The sequence below is a fragment of the Mus pahari genome, chromosome 16, assembly GCF_900095145.1.
Source record: "Mus pahari chromosome 16, PAHARI_EIJ_v1.1, whole genome shotgun sequence".
In the NCBI taxonomy this organism is placed as follows: Eukaryota; Metazoa; Chordata; class Mammalia; order Rodentia; family Muridae; genus Mus; species Mus pahari.
This window is the reverse complement of record NC_034605.1, coordinates 57,285,376-57,306,037: the sequence shown is the minus strand read 5'-3', so window position 1 is coordinate 57,306,037 and position 20,662 is coordinate 57,285,376. Positions and strand designations below refer to the sequence as shown.

At 44.0% G+C, this 20,662-nt stretch overlaps 2 protein-coding genes across 5 annotated transcripts in view; one reads left to right on the top strand and one right to left on the bottom strand.

Moving 5' to 3' along the window:
• Kiaa1191 (KIAA1191 ortholog) overlaps positions 1-2,577 on the top strand; it is a 13,132-nt gene extending 10,555 nt beyond the window's left edge. For all 4 annotated transcript variants that reach the window (XM_029547409.1, XM_029547408.1, XM_021215625.2 and 1 more), the window contains 3 exons: positions 1,882-1,988; positions 2,148-2,287; positions 2,368-2,577. In XM_029547409.1, the coding sequence (XP_029403269.1) occupies positions 2,203-2,287; positions 2,368-2,573 (291 nt within the window). In that variant the 5' untranslated portion in view covers positions 1,882-1,988; positions 2,148-2,202 and the 3' untranslated portion in view covers positions 2,574-2,577. The remainder of the gene's footprint in view (positions 1-1,881; positions 1,989-2,147; positions 2,288-2,367) is intronic.
• A 1,288-nt stretch (positions 2,578-3,865) lies between these two features.
• Positions 3,866-20,662, bottom strand: part of Simc1 (SUMO interacting motifs containing 1) — a 49,681-nt gene continuing 32,884 nt past the window's right edge. Inside the window, 6 exon segments of the mRNA XM_021215409.2 lie at positions 3,866-4,744; positions 8,579-8,663; positions 8,789-8,945; positions 12,491-12,619; positions 14,453-14,605; positions 17,927-18,081. Of these exon segments, the coding sequence (XP_021071068.1) occupies positions 4,494-4,744; positions 8,579-8,663; positions 8,789-8,945; positions 12,491-12,619; positions 14,453-14,605; positions 17,927-18,081 (930 nt within the window). The 3' untranslated portion in view covers positions 3,866-4,493.

Below are 20,662 nucleotides of genomic sequence, written 5' to 3'. Positions count from 1 at the left end.
CTCCCTCTCTCTCTCTCTCTCTTTCTTTCTTTCTTTCTTTCTTTCTTTTCTTTTGGTTTTTCGAGACAAAGTTTCTCTGTATAGCCCAGGCTAGCCTCAAACTCAGAAATTACCTGCTTCTGCCTCCCAAGTGCTGGGATTAAAGGCGTGCGCCACCACGCCCGGCTTGTTCACATGATTCTTTTAGAGAGGCCGATTTCTACTAAACGGTGCTGTGTGACTTACACATTCACAAGTCTTGATATTGATCCTTGGAGTAGATGCTCTATTCTGTTGTGTAAAGAAAGAAGCTATTGGGGGCTGGAGAGATGGCTCAGTCGTTAGGAGCACTGACTGTTCTTCCAGAGGTTCTGAGTTCAATTCCCAGCAACCACATGGTGGCTCACAACCATCTGTAATGGGATCCGATGCCCTCTTCTGGTTTCAGGTGTATCTTGAAGACAGCTACAGTATACTCATATAAATAAACCTTAAAAAGAAAGAAAGAGAGAAAGAGAGTCAGAAAGAAAGATGCTATTGGAAAGGTGAGCCAGTCAGTCAGGTACCAAAGCATGAGGACTACTCCCTAGAAACCAAGTAGAAAGCCAGATAAGGTGGTGCTGGTCACCTCACTGCTAGGGAGGCAAAGATAGGTGGATTCCTGGAGCTTGCTGGCCCACCAGCCTGGTCTAATCAGTTCCAGATCGGAGTGAGAGATGATCTCAACAAAGCAAAACAAGACAAAATCACCCCCAAGACCAAAGCCACGGTGTCCCCGACATGGAGATGCACACCTTGGCATTGGAGGTAGAGGCAGCCAGTTCTCTGTGTGTTTGAGGCCAGCCTAGTTTATGTCGTGAGTTCCTTGTCTCAAAACAAAAGAGAAATCTACCAATAAGGTGGGTGGCTTTTGAATCGAGACAGGAGGTTGATCTTCATATACACGCCTTCCCCTCACAGTTCATACACGTACATACATATAGGCAATCACTTGTGCACATAAAAAAGTAAAGACAGATCTTTAACACAAGAAAGAAAATAAAATCCAAGTAGCTGTTACAAGTTCCTTTGGGCATAGGGAGACCATCAGAAACACAGGTGATGATGTACAGTGTGTGCATGTGGGGGTGAGGGAAGATACAGGACACCATGGATGGTCCGCGTTGTGCCGGGAGTATTCCAGATGAGATGTGGGGTGAGGGAAGATACAGGACACCATGGATGGTCCGAGCTGTGCCGGGAGTATTCCAGATGAGCCTGCAGGTTAAGTTTAAAAGGCACTCCTGGGAGAAATGATGTTGAGATGATACCATTTGAACTTTGACAAGAGAGATGCTCCTGAAGGCTGGTACTCTGTTTTTGCCATTCAGATTGTAACAGATTGTTAACTTACACAAATTGCTGTGTTGAAAGTCAGCTTAGGTCCAGCATGTCCCTCATGGAGGACAGACATACTACTGTGGAGCTTTAACTTAGACCTAAGCAGCAGCTCTGACTCCCTGCTGAACCACCAACCTGTCAACACTATTTTGATAATGCTGTAGAGGTGGTTGGTTATGGGAGAAAGGAGGGAGAATGGGGTAGGTTTCTCAGAAGCATTTCACTAAAGAGGACAGCAAGCCTGACTTGGCTTCCAAAGTCTGAGAGGGGCAGAGACTGTACTGAAAGACAGGAGCAGAATTGAAGGCCAGGCTTAAGGGGTCAGCAGCCTGGTGGCTCTCCCATGGACGATTTGGCTTTGTTGGAAACCTGAGCTCTAGTGTACAGCTTGTAGTGCAGGAGTGCTTGGGATGCTGTAGAGTACAGCACCTTAGAAACACGGAAAACTCAGGTTAGGGTGGGCACCATAGGGCTCATGCCCAGGCTCATCTGCTGTGTATCTCATCTCACCCATTGGGACAGAAACTAAAGCTGCAGAGTGGAGAGACAGCAAGAGAGGAGAAGCACCCCGCATCAGCCCAGTCCACCCCGAGCAGCACCCCTCACGCGTCCCCTAAGCAGAAGTCCAGGTCAGTCTCTCTGGAGCCTGTGAGCTGGTGTCTCTGGGGAAGCCAGTGCTGAGATGATGCTGGGCTCCAGCCTCTGGGTTCTTGTTGCTTTGGGGAAAGACACTTGTAGTGACAGGGGAAGATGGCATACAGGAATATGTGTTTACTTCTCTGTTCCAGGGGCTGGTTCTCATCTGGCTCCTCCACAGCCTTACCTGCTCCAAATCCTCATACCATGGATCCTGGGAGTGGAAATGATAGGAACTCAGCAGACAAATGGAGCCTCTTTGGGCCACGACCCCTGCAGAAATCGGATTCTGGTAAGGTAGCTTTAGAAAGATCATCAAGGCACCAGGCTACTGTGTGGGCTGGGGCTATAATCTGTGGTTTTCCTTGGCAGGTTTTGCTATTCAGGCTTACAAAGGTGCTCCAAAACCTTCTCCTATGGAGGTGATGCGTGCCCAGGCCACACGAGTAGGTGAAGATCCAGCAACCTTCAAGCCACCAAAGATGGATGTCCCAATGGTAGAAGGAAAGAAACAACCACTTCGAACCCATAATCTCAAACCCCGTGACCTGAATGTGCTCACACCCACTGGCTTCTAGAATGCTTTCTGTCCAGGGTCTGCAGCTTCCCTGGGCTCTGACATAGGAGTAATGTGGCTAACTGAGGCCTGAGTGAGTGTGCAGATTGTCCTTGAGTGAGTGAGAAAAAACACTTTGCACTGCTTTCAGGTTGGTGGAAAATGTCAGTGGTGTAGCGTTGAGGACCTCACTTTTTTTTAAAAAATCATTTATCCTAGAGAAGGACTCCGATCCTTGCTTTCCTAGGTAAGTTATGCTGGAGTGCTTCCAACACTAAAGCCTCTTGATTCTTTCCCTTTGATCACTATGAGCACTGACAAACCATGGTAGAGGTGCTCACCAACCAGTCTGCACAGTGGAGGCCTCCTGACGTGCATTAGCCTGGACTTCTCTGAGAGCTGGGCACAGCTCATGGCTACACTTGGCAGGACCCTGGCTTTCCAAGCTGAACCACAGGTTGTTCTCTCTCCCCAACCCTCTTTATCTTTCAAGACAGGGTTTCTATGTGTAGCCCTGGCTGTCCTAGAATTAGCTCTGAAGACCAGGCTGGCCTTGAACTTAATTACAGAGATCCACCTGCCTGCCTCCCGAGTGCTCAGATTAAAGGGGGTCACCACCACCACCCAGCTCAAGCTCTTTCTCATGGTTAGTCCAGCACACCACTGTGTTCTCTTGGGCCTGTATCTGCTGTCTCACAGGACACACACTGGGTCTTCTACAGCTCCCCCTCCCTTTTTCGCACTTTAACATGAAATTTAACTTCTAATTCAGTATGATGCTGGTTTCATACTGGCAAATGGTTCCCCAACTCCAATTCCATTACTGAAGATTAAGCACAGGCAGGGTCTTGCTCATTCTAGGCAAGTGCTCTACCACTGAGTGTCACACCTACTTCCTGGATATTATGTTTTAGTTGTGTATTTTGTTTTGAGACAGCGTCTCAGTCTGTAGCAGTGGCTAGCCTGGAATTCACTCAATCAGATGCCCAGAGAAGATGTGCCTGCCACTGCTGTCCAGTGCTGGGATTGAAGGTGTGCACAGCCACACCAGCTTAAGCTTTTGTTAAAGAAGATGATAGGTATAATTGGATTATTCTGATAACAGTGAGACCATTTTCCACCAAGTTAGCCTAATCAGTTCAGTAACACATCTTACCGAGGAAAGGAGGCAAGGAGGTGCCCTTTTGTGTCTCCTCATTGTTCACAAGTCTGATGGTCTTGAACACTCAACATCCGATTGCTCGATCACTTTAGATAGTAAGTAGTCTGTTTACATAATGAGCTAACCTCATAGAGAAGCCCTGGAGTCTAAGATTGTTGTAAAAATTAATTTATTTGTGTTATCTTATATTGACAAATAAAACCTTTACTAATTTCTCAAGCCCAGGTCTGTCGGTCCGTTCTGCCTGCCCCATAGTGGAGCCCAAGCACTGTAAACGTCTTATTCTATCAGGCTCTTGTTTCTTTGCCTGCTTTGTTAGACTTAATAAACTGGCCACAGAGTCATATTCATGGGCAATATAAAAAGTCTAGTATAGAACGTGGTCTATTTAGGAAAAACTAACGTTTTTTTCCAGAACTGGGCCAACTGGGCCGTCAGTGCTTTGACCAGTGTACACTGATGGATTGTCAGCACAAGGGTTATTTCACATGGAAATGTAGGACGTATAGTGCATATCACTGCCTGTTTCAAAAGCATAGATAAATAATTTAATAAAAAATATATACACCTTGTACATTTAAGCCAAATTTGAATAGGCTAGGATAAAGATTAAAAAATATATATATACTGAAGAGTTACAAAGTTATTACAACCTACTGATAAATAAGATAGGTTTGGTCCTATGATGGTCCTAACTACTGTTCATACTTAAGGGCTTCTAAGTAGCTGGCAGCAGTCAGGAGGTATTCTCGGTGCTCAGTGCTTAGAAGTCTGGCTGCCTCAGTGTTCTGAAGCAGGCTCTGTGTCGGGGTTCAAGTCCGCAGCATAGAAGAGCAGCAGCTTCAACAAATGCACTTTGTCTTGGAGCTGGGGGACTAAAGGTTCTCCCAATATGTGGACCAGGCGGCTGCGGAAGGCCTCGATCTGCTTCTCCACATCCAGCACCGTGATGTCATCTCCTTGTTGGGGCTTGGGCTTAATTCTTTTGATGATTAAGTCTTTCCGATCAATCACTGAGCTCCGTAGGTGCTCTGCAAGTGGGAAGGAATCAAGCAATCTGTTTGTTTTATTTTTATTATTATTCCTTGGAATTTAAAATCTAAAGTCTAATTTTATAGGTAAGGCCTGGTGCATTCCAGGAGACAAGACAAAAAGGTCATGTGCATTACTGTGCATTACTGTGGGAGCCTCACTGACTGAAAAGAAAAAACTACTTTGCTGGGCATGGAGGGGAATGCCTTTCATCTTAGCACTCGTGAGACGGGCAGGTGAATCTCTGAATTTAAGCCCAACCTGGTGTACATCAAAAGTTCTAGAACAGCCAGAACTAAATAGACCCTGCCTCAATAAAAGGAAAAAACAAAACAAAAAACTTTAAAAGATATTTTAAAATGTGTGTGTGTGTGTGAGTGCCCACAGAGGCTGAAAGGACATCATTCAACTGCAGTAGGCAGTTGTGAGCTGGCTGATGGAGGTTCTCGGAACTGACTGCAGTTCTCTGGAAAAGGGATACATGGTCTTACCTGCTGAGCAATCTCTCCAATTCAAGAAACTACATATTAAAAATACTTGTAATTTTTTTTTTTTTTTTTTTTTGGTTTTTCGAGACAGGGTTTCTCTGTATAGCCCTGGCTGTCCTGGAACTCACTTTGTAGACCAGGCTGGCCTTGAACTTAGAAATCCACCTGCCTCTGCCTCCCAAGAGCTGGGATTAAAGGCGTGCGCCACCACCGCCCGGCTTAAATTTTTTTCATTGGATTTAAACAGTAACTATACTATAAAACTTTTATGATAACTTGGGGAAAAACATGAATTAAAATTTTTTTACCACTTATTTAAGCGTTGTGTTTGTACCTTTCATTGAGAGTGCTAAAAATGCACACACTGTGTTCTGTGGCCTGACAACGAACCCTTTGACATTTAGTTTCAAGGATGGACTGGGCAGTTAAGTGGGAAAGTGCTTGTTGAAGACGAGGAGGTATGGCTTCACTTCCTAGCACAACTCCAACCTCTGGGTTTGTAGTTGTAGGGTTTCAAACAGAGAAGACCTCATAGTTTGTCCCAGCCAGGCAGAATGAAGCTAAAGTGATGGAATAGTTACTACTTTTCTTCATTCAAGAATAATAATTCTAAGTTACATATCGCCAGGAATGTAGAGAAGAAGTGAACCTAGAAGCCTACATAGCTCACCCTGTAATCTAAGAGTTAGGAGGCCAAGGCTGGAGCATACCCAGGAGTGTCGAGGTGGCCTAACCACACCCCCCCCTACACACGGGAGGGGGGTGGGGACACTTTAATTCAGTGCTAATATTTACAAAAGAGTCCTGCCCAGTTAGTTCCAGGCCTGAGCAGGTCTCTGTGGTCTCTTACTTTCTGTGTGACATCACTGAGTTAAAGTCAACATCCAAATGATCATGGGCAAGTAAAATTTCCTTGTTACTATGCTAGGATAATCTATAGACACCATGTCCAATACTGCAACATGGATTTCCTAAGATTGAGGATATTTACTATTGTAACCTGGTATAATTATTGAAAATAAACAGTATCAACACAATGTCATTCGCTCTTCAGATTCCCCAATTGTCCCAACATTAATTTTTGTAATTCTGGGACTGGGGACCATGGCTTCCAGTGTGTTAGACAAATGCTTTATCAATTATCCTCAACTCTTCTACACCAGCCTTTTCTAATTTAGAATCCTGTCTAGGATCAAGAGTTTAGTATTCAAATGCTTTAGCTTTTCTTTAACCAAGAACAGAATTTTTTTTACTTTTATTTTTTTATTTTTGATTTTTTTGAGAAGGGTTTCTTTGTATAGCCCTGGCTGTCCTGGAACTCACTTTGTAGACCAGGCTGGCCTCGAACTCAGAAATCCGCCTGCCTCTGCCTCCCGAGTCAGAATTTTTTTTTAAAGTACAGGTCATTCATTTATAAACAGTCTGGCAAGTTTAATGTCAACTTGACACTAGCTAGAGTCATTTGGGAGGAGGGACTGGGGACTCTGAGTTGAGAAAACGCCTCTCTAAGGCTGATTTATAGGTTAAGTCTGTAGGGCTCTCTAAGGCTGATTTATAGGTTAAGTCTGTAGGGCATTTTCTTTAGTGATAGATACAGGTGATACCATTCCTGAGCATCCTGGTGTATCAGGTGTGCATGGGGAGGGAGGGAGGGAGACAGACAGACAGACAGCTTTCCAGTTCCCCTGGATGACGGACTGTGATACAGAATAGACCTTTTCAGCCAGGCGTGGTGGCGCATGCCTTTAATCCCAGCACTCGGGAGGCAGAGGCAGGCGGATTTCTGAGTTCGAGGCCAGCCTGGTCTACGGAGTGAGTTCCAGGACAGCCAGGGCTACACAGAGAAACCCTGTCTCGAAAAAAACAAACAAACAAACAAAAAACCAGAATAGACCTTTTCCTCTCCAAGTTGGTATTGGTCATGAAGTTTTGTCAACAATAGAGAAACCCAGCTGTCAGTCTGGATTTGTGGATTTCCTTGAGATTGGAGCAAGGTCATAGGCTCTGGCTTGTGAGGCTGTGTCCTCAGTCCAACATGTTAAGGGGAAATGCCCCATTTCTCCTCTGTGAGGTTCCTATTTTATGTCAATCTTGGTAGTGTATGCCTGTAAACCTAGCACCTGGGAACTTGATGTCAGTCCAGACTACTTAGGGAGTTCCAGACAATCTTGAAATACAAAGTCCAATCTGAAAAAAGAAAAACAAAACAACTAAAGAAACCTATGTGTGTAGTAATTTTTAGTGACAAGGTGTCATGTTTACCAGGCTGGTCTTAACTTGCTGAGTAGCCCAGGGTGACCTGGAGTCTGGTTCTCCTGCTTCCACCTGAGCGCTGGTTCTGTTGTGCTGCAGCTGAACCCAGGGTGTCACTAGGGCTTGAAGAGCAGAGCTGCAGCCCCAGCCTCCCTAAGGATTTATTCGTCAGCTCTCAGTAATCCCTCCCTAATAAAATAGTTCTCACTTGAGCAAATCTGTGTGGTTTGCCATGGTCCTTGATCCTGGTCGACCACGTGCCTCCTGCAGGCTACCTAAGCTAGCTCTCCCAGCAACTTTGAAGAACACTTTCATAAGCTTTAAGGTCTCCCCCTCCCTCTCCTTGTCAGGCAGTACTGGGACTGAACCCACAGACTGAAGGATTCAAAGCTCCATCCTCAGGCATTTTAAGATCCCTCACACCCTTTGCAAGATGTGGGTCCTATGCTCTATTCTGTACTTTACTGAGAGCTGTTATAATATTGTAGTCCATGAGCAACTGATCCAACAAAGGTGTCATGAGACGCCAGGGCTCTCATGCTAGGGGTTATGCTTAACTATAAATCTAATAACCAGGAGGACCACTGAATTATCACCATCTGTGACAAGATAAGAAAGTTATATCATCACAGTGATTCCAGCTGTGCTCCCTGTAGGTATAATCAAGGAACAATGCTTTAAATAAAAGTTTTATTTTGTTATGATTCTTTAAAAAATATGTATTTTTATTTGATGTCTGGGCGCTTTAGCTGGCTCTCTGTGTAATCACTACATTATATTCTGTGCCCATGGAGGACAGAGAAGGGCACTGGGTCCCCGGAACTGGAATTACTAATGTTTGTTGCCGTGTGTGTGTGTGTGTGTGTGTGTGTGTGTGTGTGTGTGTGTGTGTGTGCTGGGCCTCGAACCTGGGTTCTCTATAGGAACAGGAAGTGATCTTAATTACTAAGCCATCTTTCCAGCTCATATAATTTTTTGAGACACTATGTAAGCGTCAACTCTTCACCCTCCTGCCTCAGCTTCCTGGGTGCTGGGATTACTCCCATGGGGTGAGAGTTACCTGGAATGGCCGTGTGAGCAAGTGCTCCTTACCTCTCAGCACGTGCTGATAACTGGACAGCAGGAACTGCAGATGTTCAACCAGTTCATCCCATGTCTGCCACTGGGTTTTATCTGACTGCAGAAACAGTAAAAGCGGTGGGAAGATCAATGAGTCCCAGTAAAGTGTAGTTTCCAAATCTCCCTCATGATGCCCCAACAGCAGGATCAGTAGGAAGTGTTCAGAAGCAGGAAGGAACGTACCTGACACTTGAGCAGGGACGTGGAGTTGTTCAGAAAATAGAGGGTCTGGGCCAGAGACAAGGGGAGACGGGTGGGTGTCTCACAGCTGTGCAGGAATATGATCTCCAAGACTTTACATCGCAGAAGGTGGCTCTCCATGGTAGTAAAGAACATCTCCCTGTGTGGACAGGAGGGAGTTATGCAGAAGCACATTTAAAGAGCACACAGCACAGCGTTCTCTGAATGTTCTAACGTAACGGAGGTCTACACAACCATAATGCTTGTAGACAGAAATGGATTTATTAATAAATCAGTAACGTAAAGAATAATAGAATAATCTTTGACATCTAAAAGGACAAAGCCAGGTACCCTGGTGCATACCCACAATTCCAGTGCTAGGCAGAGGATCAAGAGCTTGAGATCAGCCAGCTAGGCACTGAACCCAGGGCCCTGTGCTCCATCACTGGGATATAGCATTGACCTGAAATCTCCAATGCCTCCCATCACAGATACTACACTCTAACATCTCTAAAATACATTAAATACTTAGCAATTAGGAATTATATTCAGCAAAAACCCTTCACAAATGAAGGTGAAATGAAAAAGAAATCAAAAGCTGGGCATGGTGACGCCCAGCACTCGGGAGGCAGAGGCAGGCGGATTTCTGAGTTCAAGGCCATCCTGGTCTACAAAGTGAGCTCCAGGATAGCCAGGGCTACACAGAGAAACCCTGTCTCCAAAAAAAAAAAAAAAAAAAAGAAAGAAATCAAGATAAATAAAACAATGTAGCAAGCCAGGAGTGGTGGTGGGCACCTTTAATCCCAATGTTCAGGAGGCAGAGGCAGGTGGATTTCTGAGTTCAGGGCCAACCTGTTCTACAGAGTGAGTTCCAGGATAGCCAGGGCTACACAGAGAAACCCTGTCTTGGAAAAAAAAACCAACTAACCAACCAACCAAGGAACAATAAACACAGAAAAAGCAAATGAATTAACATAATTCCCCACATCCTGAGAATAAAGAGGAGAAATTAAAATTATGTCAGCAGACTCTAGACCTCATCCTCAGTCTGGCAAGCTGCCTCCCAACATCTACCGGTCCTCTTACATGTAATGCTCAAGCCTGAATGGCTCCCTAGTATAAAGGCGGTGAGGATATCTGCACACACTGTTTCTCTAACATTTGACCTGAAAGATCTGGTGTACTGAGGCAAAAGAAACAGAAAAGAGTCATACAGGTTAGAAAGTAGGATGTCAAATACCATTGGCAGACAACTTGATTGCATATGTAGAAAAGAGCAAAGAAAACTACAAAAAAAGAAAATTCTATTAGAATAGCTGAATTTATCAAGTTTGCAAGATTTTATTTAGTTATTATTATTATTATTATTATTTTATTTTGGTTTTTCGAGACAGGGTTTCTCTGCATAGCCCTGGCTGTCTTGGAATTCACTTTGTAGACCAGGCTGACCTCGAACTCAGAAATCCGCCTGCCTCCACCTCCCGAGTGCTGGGATTAAAGGTGTGTTGCCACCACACCCGGCAAGATTTTATTTTTTAAAACAATCTTCCATGTTAATCTTTCTTTACATTTTTTATTACTAATTTCGCCTGTGTGAACGTCTGTTCATGTAAAGGCACCTGTGGGAATTAGTTCTTTCCTTCCACCATGTGGGTGCCAGTACCTGACCTCAGACTGTCAGGCTTGGCAGCAGGCACCTTTAAACTGAGTCAGCCTGCCCAGCCTGTAAGATTCTATATACCACCAATAAGCCAGGCCAGGTACTCTTCAGTACCCATGACTACTACCCATGTGAACCTGTGTAATGTAACTGTAAAAAAGTAATATTGAAAATTATACCTGAATTAATAATGATTAAAAGTAAAGGTTACTTTATGTATCTTCTAGTATAATTTGGGTGGGTGGCCAGTTTGTCCCTTCTGAGAAAAATCTTAGTTTTTATTTATATTGTTTTTGTCTACTCCAAGTCTAAACTTGAAGGATGACTTGTTAATCAAGTTGACATGGTAGGGAGAGTTTGGATCTGATGGTGTCAAGAAATTATGCCTTGACTATACAGCTATTACTCATCGAACACATCTCCCTACCCCTTTCTTCCCTTTTTCTTGACAGAAGCCATCTAGGAAAGGCTATGGCAAGCACGTGAGTTTTCTGGAGATGGCCCACTGTTTCCATGGTTGCAATGGGCGGAGGCTGGAGAGCACAGCCCAGAGGCTCTGTCCCAAGACTGCTTCTCGCTGCTGATCTGCCTTTCCTGCCACTATCACATAGCCTGATGATGCCTGGGTATCAGCCCCCCTTACTGGGCAAAGTTCCTGCAGATCAGCATGAAGATGACCTTTCATGAACTAATGCTGTTTAGATGAATTAATTACTTTATAGAATACCTCATTTGATTAAAATAATTTTAGGAAGAAAGTTTAAGGAGATGGTTTTAGTTGTTTTCCCAAAGAGATGTAATAAAGTTAGGATCAAGAATAGAATGTTCCTCCTCCTCCTAGAACAGTATGCAAAGGCTGCAGAATAAGGAATACTGTGAGCTTTCATAAGTTACACAGAATAGATACAGGTTTGGGGCAAATTTTGTGAGCAAGGAAAACATTTGTTCTAGTTCAGGCCCAAGGATGAAGCTAAGCAAGAGCACTATGATAAAGCAAGGCCATGTGAAACTGTTGCTTTGAACTTATAATGAACTTAAAGAATGAAACACTGCTTTTAACTTACTATGAACATCCTTCTGTGACTCCCCTTTTGTGGTGTAACATTTTATCTATGAGTTAATTTTATAAAGAACTTTTGTCTAAGAAGGAATAAAAAGTCTGAGAGAAGAAATAAAGTGTGGCTTTTGGGGCTGTGCTCCATCCACCAAGTGTATGCATATCTGTCTATATGCATGCACATACATAAATATGTATGTAGTTATATGTGTATGTATATATGTATATGTGCATGTGCAGTTGTGAAATTGATGACATAAGTGGTCAGGCTAGGCCAGACTGTGTGTGTGTCCTTCACTTTCTTCCTTTCTTTTCTTTTCTTTCTGGCTCACGGTGGTAAGGAACTCTGAGTCTCTTGGCTAGCTATCAAGGGGCACTTGAATAAGAAAAAAAGACGCCAAGTAACTAAGCTTCTTTTCTTAATCCCTGCTGCTATCTCCATGAGTAAATTGCCAGAAGCCAGCAGCTTTTGGCTCCCATCACCAACTCCATACCCCATTTTGCTTCCTGGATGCTACTCTAGCACTTGGCATTTTTCTCTTGAAATTCTGTTTCTAGCAGGCAGAGATAAAAAAGTTAACTTAAGAGCCGGGCGTGGTGGCGCATGCCTTTAATCCCAGCACTAGGGAGGCAGAGGCAGGTGGATTTCTGAGTTCGAGGCCAGCCTGGTCTACAAAGTGAGTTTCAGGACAGCCAGGGCTAAACAGAGAAACCCTGTCTCGAAAAAACAACAACAACAAAAAAAGTTAACTTAAAAATAAATGACTTTTTAGTTCTCTCTTTTGTTTTTTTCCGACAGGGTTCCTCTGTGTTGTCCTCGTGGTCCTGAAACTTACTCTGTAGACCAGGGTGGTCTCAAACTCACAGAGATCTGCCTGCCTCTGCCTCCTGAGTGCTGCAATTAAAGGCGTGCACCACTACCCGGCTTAGTTCTCTTTTTAATAGAGAAATCAACCAAAACCGAAACAAATGATCAAACTACACTCACCTCTGGCTCCTCTCAGGGATATCCAGCACAAACCCAAACATCATCTCAGCTATTTTATTGGAGCTGCAGGTTGGAGTCCTGTCCACCTCTACAGCAATGGACAACATCCTCTGAAGCTGACACACAATCCTGGATCCAGAACACGGAAGACACGTGAGCAGGAAGACATGGAGAGAGGCTTCCTGAAGCTGGAGAAGGTCCCCACAAGAGTATACCAAGAACAGAGACAACTGGGTGTGGAGGTGCACACCTTTAATTCTGGCACTCAGAAGGCAGAGACAGGCAGGCCAGCCTGATCTATGTACTGAGTTTCAGGCCAGCTAGAGTTACCCGTTGAGATTTTATCTCAAAACAAACAACAAAAAAGTAAACAACAACAACAACACAGAGACCATTAGGAAGTCCTCAAAATACACAGGCCAAGGAGAGCAATCCAGCCCATAGCTTGCTCACACTCAGTAATCCATCCTTCTGAATCTCTCTGCCAGCTCATATGTGAAACTTCTAGAATTTGAGGGTGAGCTACAAAAGCAAGATACTCTTAAACCATACAATCCTAAGGGTCTAGAGAACTGTAAAGACCATTTACGCTGTAACTTCTCTATTTGGGAAATGAAAAAACAGGTCCAAGGTGACTAACATTTTCTTTGTTGTAGACGACATGCATTTGTCATTTTAAAAATATTTCAGGGCTGGTGAGATGGCACAGTGGGTAAGAGCACCCGACTGCTCTTCCGAAGGTACGGAGTTCAAATCCCAGCAACCACATGGTGGCTCATAACCATCCGTAACAAGATCCGATGCCCTCTTCTGGAGTGTCTGAAGACAGCTACAGTGTATTTATATATAATAAATTAATTAATTAATAAAAGTGTGTGCCATCATGTGTGACATATGATGACACATGAAACATTTAAAAAAAAAAAAAAAGAAAAAAGAAAAAATATTTCAGTTACTTTTTTTTTTTTTTTTTTTTTAACAAATTAAATACTTCTGTGCTCCATGTGCATGCCTGGTGCTGTCACAGACCAACAAAAGGCCCTTAGATCTCCTGCAATTGGAGTTACAGATGGTTCAGAGCTGCTGTGTGGGTGCTGGGAACCAGGTTCCTCTGGAAGAGCAGTGGTACTCTTAACTGCTATGCCATCTCTCCAGCCTCATCATGTATACACTCTATTAGTGGTTTCTTACTAAGATTGCCCTCAGAATTTCCAGTGGTGGACCCTCACCTTCTCTCCCAACAGACACAAATATGGGAGAGAGGCAGACACAGCACTGGGAGGCTAAGCAACACTTCAGAAGGGTAAGCTTGGCTTGACAGCACTCACTTAAACACATATTATATGGTGGAAAAGAATTGTTTTCAGAGAAACTGCAGACAGTGACAAGATAACAGAACAGGGCAGGCCAGCTTCTGACTTCGATGAGACACCTGAAAGCTGCTATACTGGCTCTGTTCAAATTGATCAAGTCCTTTTTTAAGAAAAAAACCAAAAAACAAAACAAAAAAAAAAAACCAGGACAATTTCATTAGTGTTTAAAAGAAGACACCAGAGCTGGAGGTGTCAGCAGCTAGGCGGTAGGAGATGGATCAGAGTTACAAGTCTCAAGGAGCAGGGCGGCTCCTCAGTGCAAATCTGTGTGGCTACGTGGGATGGGTGTCTTTAGTGTTGGGGAGAGCAGGCTCTGGACTTGGGAGGTGACACTTTCTGATCAGAACCCGCAGGTGGAAGGTTAGCAGTGAGAGCCCATAAGCACTGCCCTTCTTTTCTGTGGATGGAATCTAGGTCCTAGTATATGTCACACACGAATTCTACAGAATTACGCTCCTAGCCTAGATAAGTAAAAAAGTCGATGTTACAAGAGTTGGTAATTTGGGGCAATCTGGTCTTAGGACAGTCCTATTTGTTAGATACCAAACCCTCAAAGCCCTGGAGACAACTCTGCCTGCTCCTTACTTACAGTTGATTGGTGTTCCTGGTCAGGTGAGGCCGGGGAGACAGATGGTCACTGCTAGTTTTCAAGACTCCTGTTCCTGGAGAGGTCTGAGTGTCATCTTGGGGTGTAGTTAATTCATTTTCAGTCACTGCTTTAACCAGCCACTTAATAACGTCTCTGGAATACAGAAAAGATAAGAAAGTTGTACACAGCTGTTGTGCCTAAAGCCTTCAGCTTACACTGGGCTCCTAGACCAGGAGCTTCCTCCAAAGGCAACCAAGAGGACCTTGGGCTTACGTTCAGTATTTAAGCAAGTCTAACAAAGAGCACACATTAAACTGCAGCATGGTTATAAAAGGTAACTGGAATATCACCATGTTTCTTTCTTCTCCTTCTGTGGTACTGGGTACTGAGCCTAGGACCATGGGCATGCCTGTCTGTCAGGCACCCTACCAGTGGGCTGAACCCTGACACTTTCCTAGAAGGTCAGGTTAGTAATGTTTCCCTTGCTGTGGCAGACGCCTGGCAGGGTACTTTGAGGGAGGAAGGGTTATCTCAGCTCAAAGTTTCAGTGGTCAGTGGCTGCCTGGGCTGTGCTGCCAGGCACAGCATCCTGGAATCCTGGAAGCCCATGGCAGGGGCTCTTTCACTTCTTGATTAAAAACCCAGAGAAATGGGGGTGTAGGAAGTGTCCAGTGTGAGCTGTAGCACCGGGTTAGCCCCACCCCGTGACCTACCCCATCTAATTAGGCCAACACCTCCAAATAATGTGTACTGTGAATTCATCTAGGAATTAACACAGTCATAAAGGCACAGCCCCCAAGGTCTGCCTGTCTCTGGAAACAACGTCAAGTGCTTTACTAATCCAAATACTGGCCAATCACAGCTGGCTCCTTAAATACAATATGGAAAGCAGACCTGGGAGGCAAAGATGACTTTCTGACCGGCAACACTTCCTAACCAGGTGGGAAGCGGGACTAGCTGACCATAGGTCTTCACTGGCTCCGTCACCATGCATCATCTATTAAAGGTAAGAACCGGGGCGCAGAGGATGTGCACTGTAGTCATCCTTTATCTAGGCCTTAGGCTCTAGGCTCAGGAAGGCAAAAACATTTCATATGGTTAATATTTATTTTGATGATTACTAATTGCTTAAGTAACCAAGATTAAGAAAAAAGCGGCATTACATACACTGAGGCCAGCCTGGTCTACAAAGTGAGTTCCAGGACAATCAGGGCTATACAGAAAAACCCTGTCTCAAAAACCAAAAACAAAGAAACCAGAGACCCAACCAACCAACCCCTACCCCCCTGCCAAAGGCAACTAACAGGAAAAACAGGTGGTATGGACAAAATTAGAAGACAATTAGAAAAGATAAGAGAGATGTGTGGGTCCAGACATTTTTTTTTTCCGAGACAGGGTTCCTCTGTTTAGCCCTGGCTGTCCTGGAACTCACTGTTTACCAGGCTGGCCTCAAACTCAGAAATCCACCTCCCTCTGCCTACCAAGTGCTGGGATTAAAGGCGTGTGCCACCACTACCCAGCTTAGACTTTTAAAAATGGAATATTAACTGCTAATTTAAAATAGAAACATGGGGGCTGGTGAGATGGCTCAGTGGGTAGGAGCACTGACTGCTCTTCTGAAGGTCCTGAGTTCAAATCCCAGTAACCACATGGTGGCTCACAACCACCCACAATGAGATCTGACATCCTCTTCTGGTGCATCTGAAGACAGCTACAATGTACTTATAATAATAAATAAATCTTTAAAAAAAAATAGAAACATGGGCTAGAGAGATGACAGCGGTTAAAAGCACCAACTGCTCTTCCAGAGGTTCTGAGTTCAATTCCCAGCAACCACATGGTGGCTCACAACCATCTGTAATGGGATCTGATACCCCCTTCTGGTGTGTCTGAAGACAGCGACAGTGTACTCACATATATAAATATATATAAATATTAAAAAAAGAAAAAGAAAAAAAACATATAGGGTGACCCCTTGGAAAACGTATTTCTAGAAATTAAGGGTCATTTCTCATTTTAAAATTCCCTTCAGGGTGCTGCGCACAGTGCATGATTGGAGACCTACAGCAGAGTCCTTCTCCAAATAGCTTACCCCGCCGCTTCCTCCTCCTCCTCCTTTCCCCCCACCCCCAAGGTTTCAAGGTATAGCCTTGGCTGACCTGAACTTTACTCTGTAGACCAGGCTGGCTTGAATTCAGAGACCCTCCTGTCTCTGCCTCCTGAGTGCTGGAATTAAAGGACCGTGCCACCACCACCACCATCTGGCTTTTTTTTTCCTATATATTATAACTGATGAAATTTAGGCAGCTCTTTTTTTTTTATTTTATGTGTATGCTTGTTTTGCTACATGCATGTCTGTGCATCATGTGTGTCCCTGGTAACCAAGCAGCTAGAATGCAGGGTCGTATCTCCTAGGACTGGGGTTACATAGGGTTATGAGTTGCTGTGTAGATGCTAGAAATCAAACCCAGGCTCTCTAGAAGGGTAGCCAGTGCTCTTAATCACTGAGCCATCTCTCCAGCACTGCTGCTCATTTCTTAACAGCACTTCTGGCAGCTAGAAGACAATTTCTTCAAAGTTTTGCATAAAAGTTATTTTTAAATATGTAAACTAAACTAAGAATATTTACCGCCGGGCGTGGTGGCACACGCCTTTAATCCCAGCACTCGGGAGGCAGAGGCAGGCGGATTTCTGAGTTCGAAGCCAGCCTGGTCTGCAAAGTGAGTTCCAGGATAGCCAGGGCTATACAGAGAAACCCTGTCTCAAAAAAAACAAAAACAAAAACAAAAACAAATAAACAAACAAAAAAACAAAAAAACAAAAGAATATTTACCTACTTATTAGTCAAAACATGAGAGGAAGAAAGGTATTTTCAAACATGACTTCTCAAAATTTTTCCTTTATATACATTCTTCAGAATAAGGAATAATCCTTGTTTCTCAGAGTCCACACGGTCAAGTGAAGTTCCTTGTGATTCTCCAGAGTGTCGGTATTTACCCCACTTACGGTATTTAGTAATGAGGAAGATCTCATCCCCTTAGTCTCTGGCTTATCTACAGCAACTGAGAAGAACCTAGCAGGCTCGTGTCTGTGAGAGGTCTTCCTAAAATAATCAGGTCCCATAAGCATGCAACTCTTCTCTAAGAAATGGTCCAATCTACTGGCCGTACAAAGCCTGAATAGGCAACTGAGATAGTATGACAGTAGAAGGGCCTAGCTGAAGAAGTCGCTCACTGGCATGTGGCCTTGGGGCTGTTTGCTGCTTTGGCCCTTTTTCTCTTAGTTCCTTTGCTTCCTGGCTGCTTCTGCCATGAAGATCGAGTTCACTGAATCTGTGAACTTAAATAAGTCCTCTCTCTGCCATTGTCTTCTCACAGGCGCCACAGTGACCATCAGCTGACTAACACACTGTGCTTTACTTGTTACAACTAAAGTCTCTATTCTCCTCATACCAGAGTTCTAGTAACTGATTACCTGACATTATGGGGCTGTTTGTCACAGGACAGAACAGTGCTTGCAATAGATTGCTGTAGGTGCTGCCGCTGTCTCCTCAAGATCTGCTGGAAGTCATCTTCCAGGGTTTGCACTACATAGCGTAGAAAGAGAACTCGTCCAGGCAGAGTTTGTCCCTGTGGAAGAAAGAATAAGATGTCAGGGTTGCTTTTCAGTCCCTTGGATGACAGGGAAGTGTGGGCTGCCATGAGGCAGCACGTTTATCTGTATCAGAGAGATTTCTGGCAGTCAACAGGTATTTTGAGTCATGGTAATAAAAACTACCAACTGTTTCCCAAAGTGGCTGTACCATTTACAATCTCACCAGCAATGAATCTGACTTATTTCTTCACATTCTTGCGTAAAAATCTGTGGTAAAATACATGCTATATTAAAATCTATTATAGCCATTTAAAAATAGTGTTCATAGTTTGAATGTATATTCTCCCCAGGTTCATGTTTTGAAGGAATAGCCCTCAGCTGGTGTTATTTTAGAAGCTTTGAAACCTTTAGGAGATGGGGCCTGGGCAGATGAACCAGGTCCCTGGGAGCATGCCTGTAGAGGGCGAGTGCCTGTAGAGGGATATTACTTGTCCTAGTCCCCCTTTTCTCCCTTTTTGAATACTATTAAGTGAGCCACTTTTCCTCACCGCCATACTCTTCTGCTGGGATGCTCACCTCACTACACTTTGGAACAGAGCCAACCATGGACTGAAATCTCTGAAACCAAGAGCTCAGATAAATTTGTCCTTTTAAATTCTTTCAGTATTAGTCACTGTGAGGAACAGTCTGATACAATATTCAGTTCACTCACAGTCACGCACAAGGCTACGAAAGCTTTCACCCCACAAAACTGATCAACAGTGGCTGCTCCTGTCTCACCCTTCCACCCCCAGTAATGGCTGCTTACTTTCCTCTTTCGTTTCTTTTTTTCCGAGACAGGGTTTCTCTGTGTAGCCCTGGCTGTCCTGGAACTCACTCTGTAGACCAGGCTGGCCTCGAACTCAGAAATCCATCTGCCTCTGCCTCTGAATGCTGGGATTAAAGGTGTGCGCCACCACTGCTCTCTATTTAGTCACCATTTAAGGACCAAATCAACTAGGAACAAAACCTCCTAGCAGGTCTTCGCTACTTTGTATGTTCTTGCTCTCCCCTCCCGGCTTTACCCCATCACTAGATGGGAGAGAAAGGAGGATTGGGGTGGGGGTGTGATGGTTTGCATATTCTTGGACCAGGGAGTGGCACCATTTGGAGGTGTGGCCTTATTGGAATAGGTGTGACCTGGTAGGAGTAGGTGTGTCACTGTGGGTGTGGGCATAAGATCCTCACCCTAGTTACCTGAAAGTCAGTCTTCCACTAGCAGCCTTTGGATGAAGATGTAGAACTCTCAGCTCAGCCTGCACCATGCCTGCCTGGATGCTGCCATGCTCCTGCCTTGATGATAATGGACTGAACCTCTGAACCTGTAAGCCAGCCCCAATTAAATGTTGTTTTTTTTATAAACTTGCCTTGGTCATGGTGTCTGTTCACAGCAATAAAACCCTAAGACAGGGGGATAGCCTTGAACCCAATTTCTTTCCTTTTGTTTCTTCTTTGAGCACTAATAAACTTCTTTGACAAACAGCAAGCAAACCCTGCCCCCACCCCCACTGATGACCACCCACCCTGCCTTGCATTCACGTACCCTCTGAAAAGTTGCCAGAATTCCAAACTTCACAAAATCACAAAAACTATCTGTAGCCATTGTCAGCTGCTGTACACAGTCCAAAGCAGCCCCATATCCCCACACCTGGATTAAAACCAAAATGCTTTCTTATAATATTTCTGTTTTTTTTTTCTCACTACAAAGCCTTTTTTAACACATGAGCATTTGTAGGATCACAGGAGGTGGTGGTAGTTATATTTTATTCATGATTTACTTATAGGAAGATATATATGTCTAGAAATGTATCCGTTTCTTTTGTGATCACTTTTTTTTGGCATATGGTTATAATCTTTATAATGAACTCTTATGTTTCCATGGTGCCAACTGTGCTAGCTCCCTTTTCATCTTTTATTAAGATTTTGTTCCGTTTTCTTCATCTAGCTGAAGGCTTTATCTATATTTATTTTTTTGGAGAATGAGCTCTTGGGTAGAAACCGTTTTTGAGAATTAGTTATTTGAAGAAAGTACCTTTTCTAGTATGCACGCTTGAATTTATTTAGGGTAAGAGATTTGGCAATCAGCGGGTCTTGGAATTATTGCAGGCTATTTGACCAGACTGTGAACCCTGAGATTTTGTTATTTACTGAAAACAAAACAAAACAAAACAAAAAACCCCACAAAAACCGATTCTAGTTGTGTTATGACTCAGCCCTTAGCACTCACCTTTAATCCCTCTAGCTGGAATACACACTTAATCCAAAACAATGTAACATTAGTTTGTAGAAGGAAGCACCCATATTTGAAGGCAGACAAGGTGACTAATCGGAGATCAGACAGAACAGGGTATGCCCGGCTCTCACAAGAACAGACAGGAAAAAGAGGCTACTCATGGGGGGGGCAATAAAGAGTCCAGGCAGTTGAGTCAGTGCAGCCTGAGTCAGTATAGTGAAGCTGAGTTTGGTTTACACATATACACAGAGAGAGAGAGAGAGAGAGAGAGAGAGAGAGAGAGAGAGAGAGAGAGAGAGAGAGAGAGAGAGAGAGAGAGAGAGAACAAAAGAGAATCCATTAGC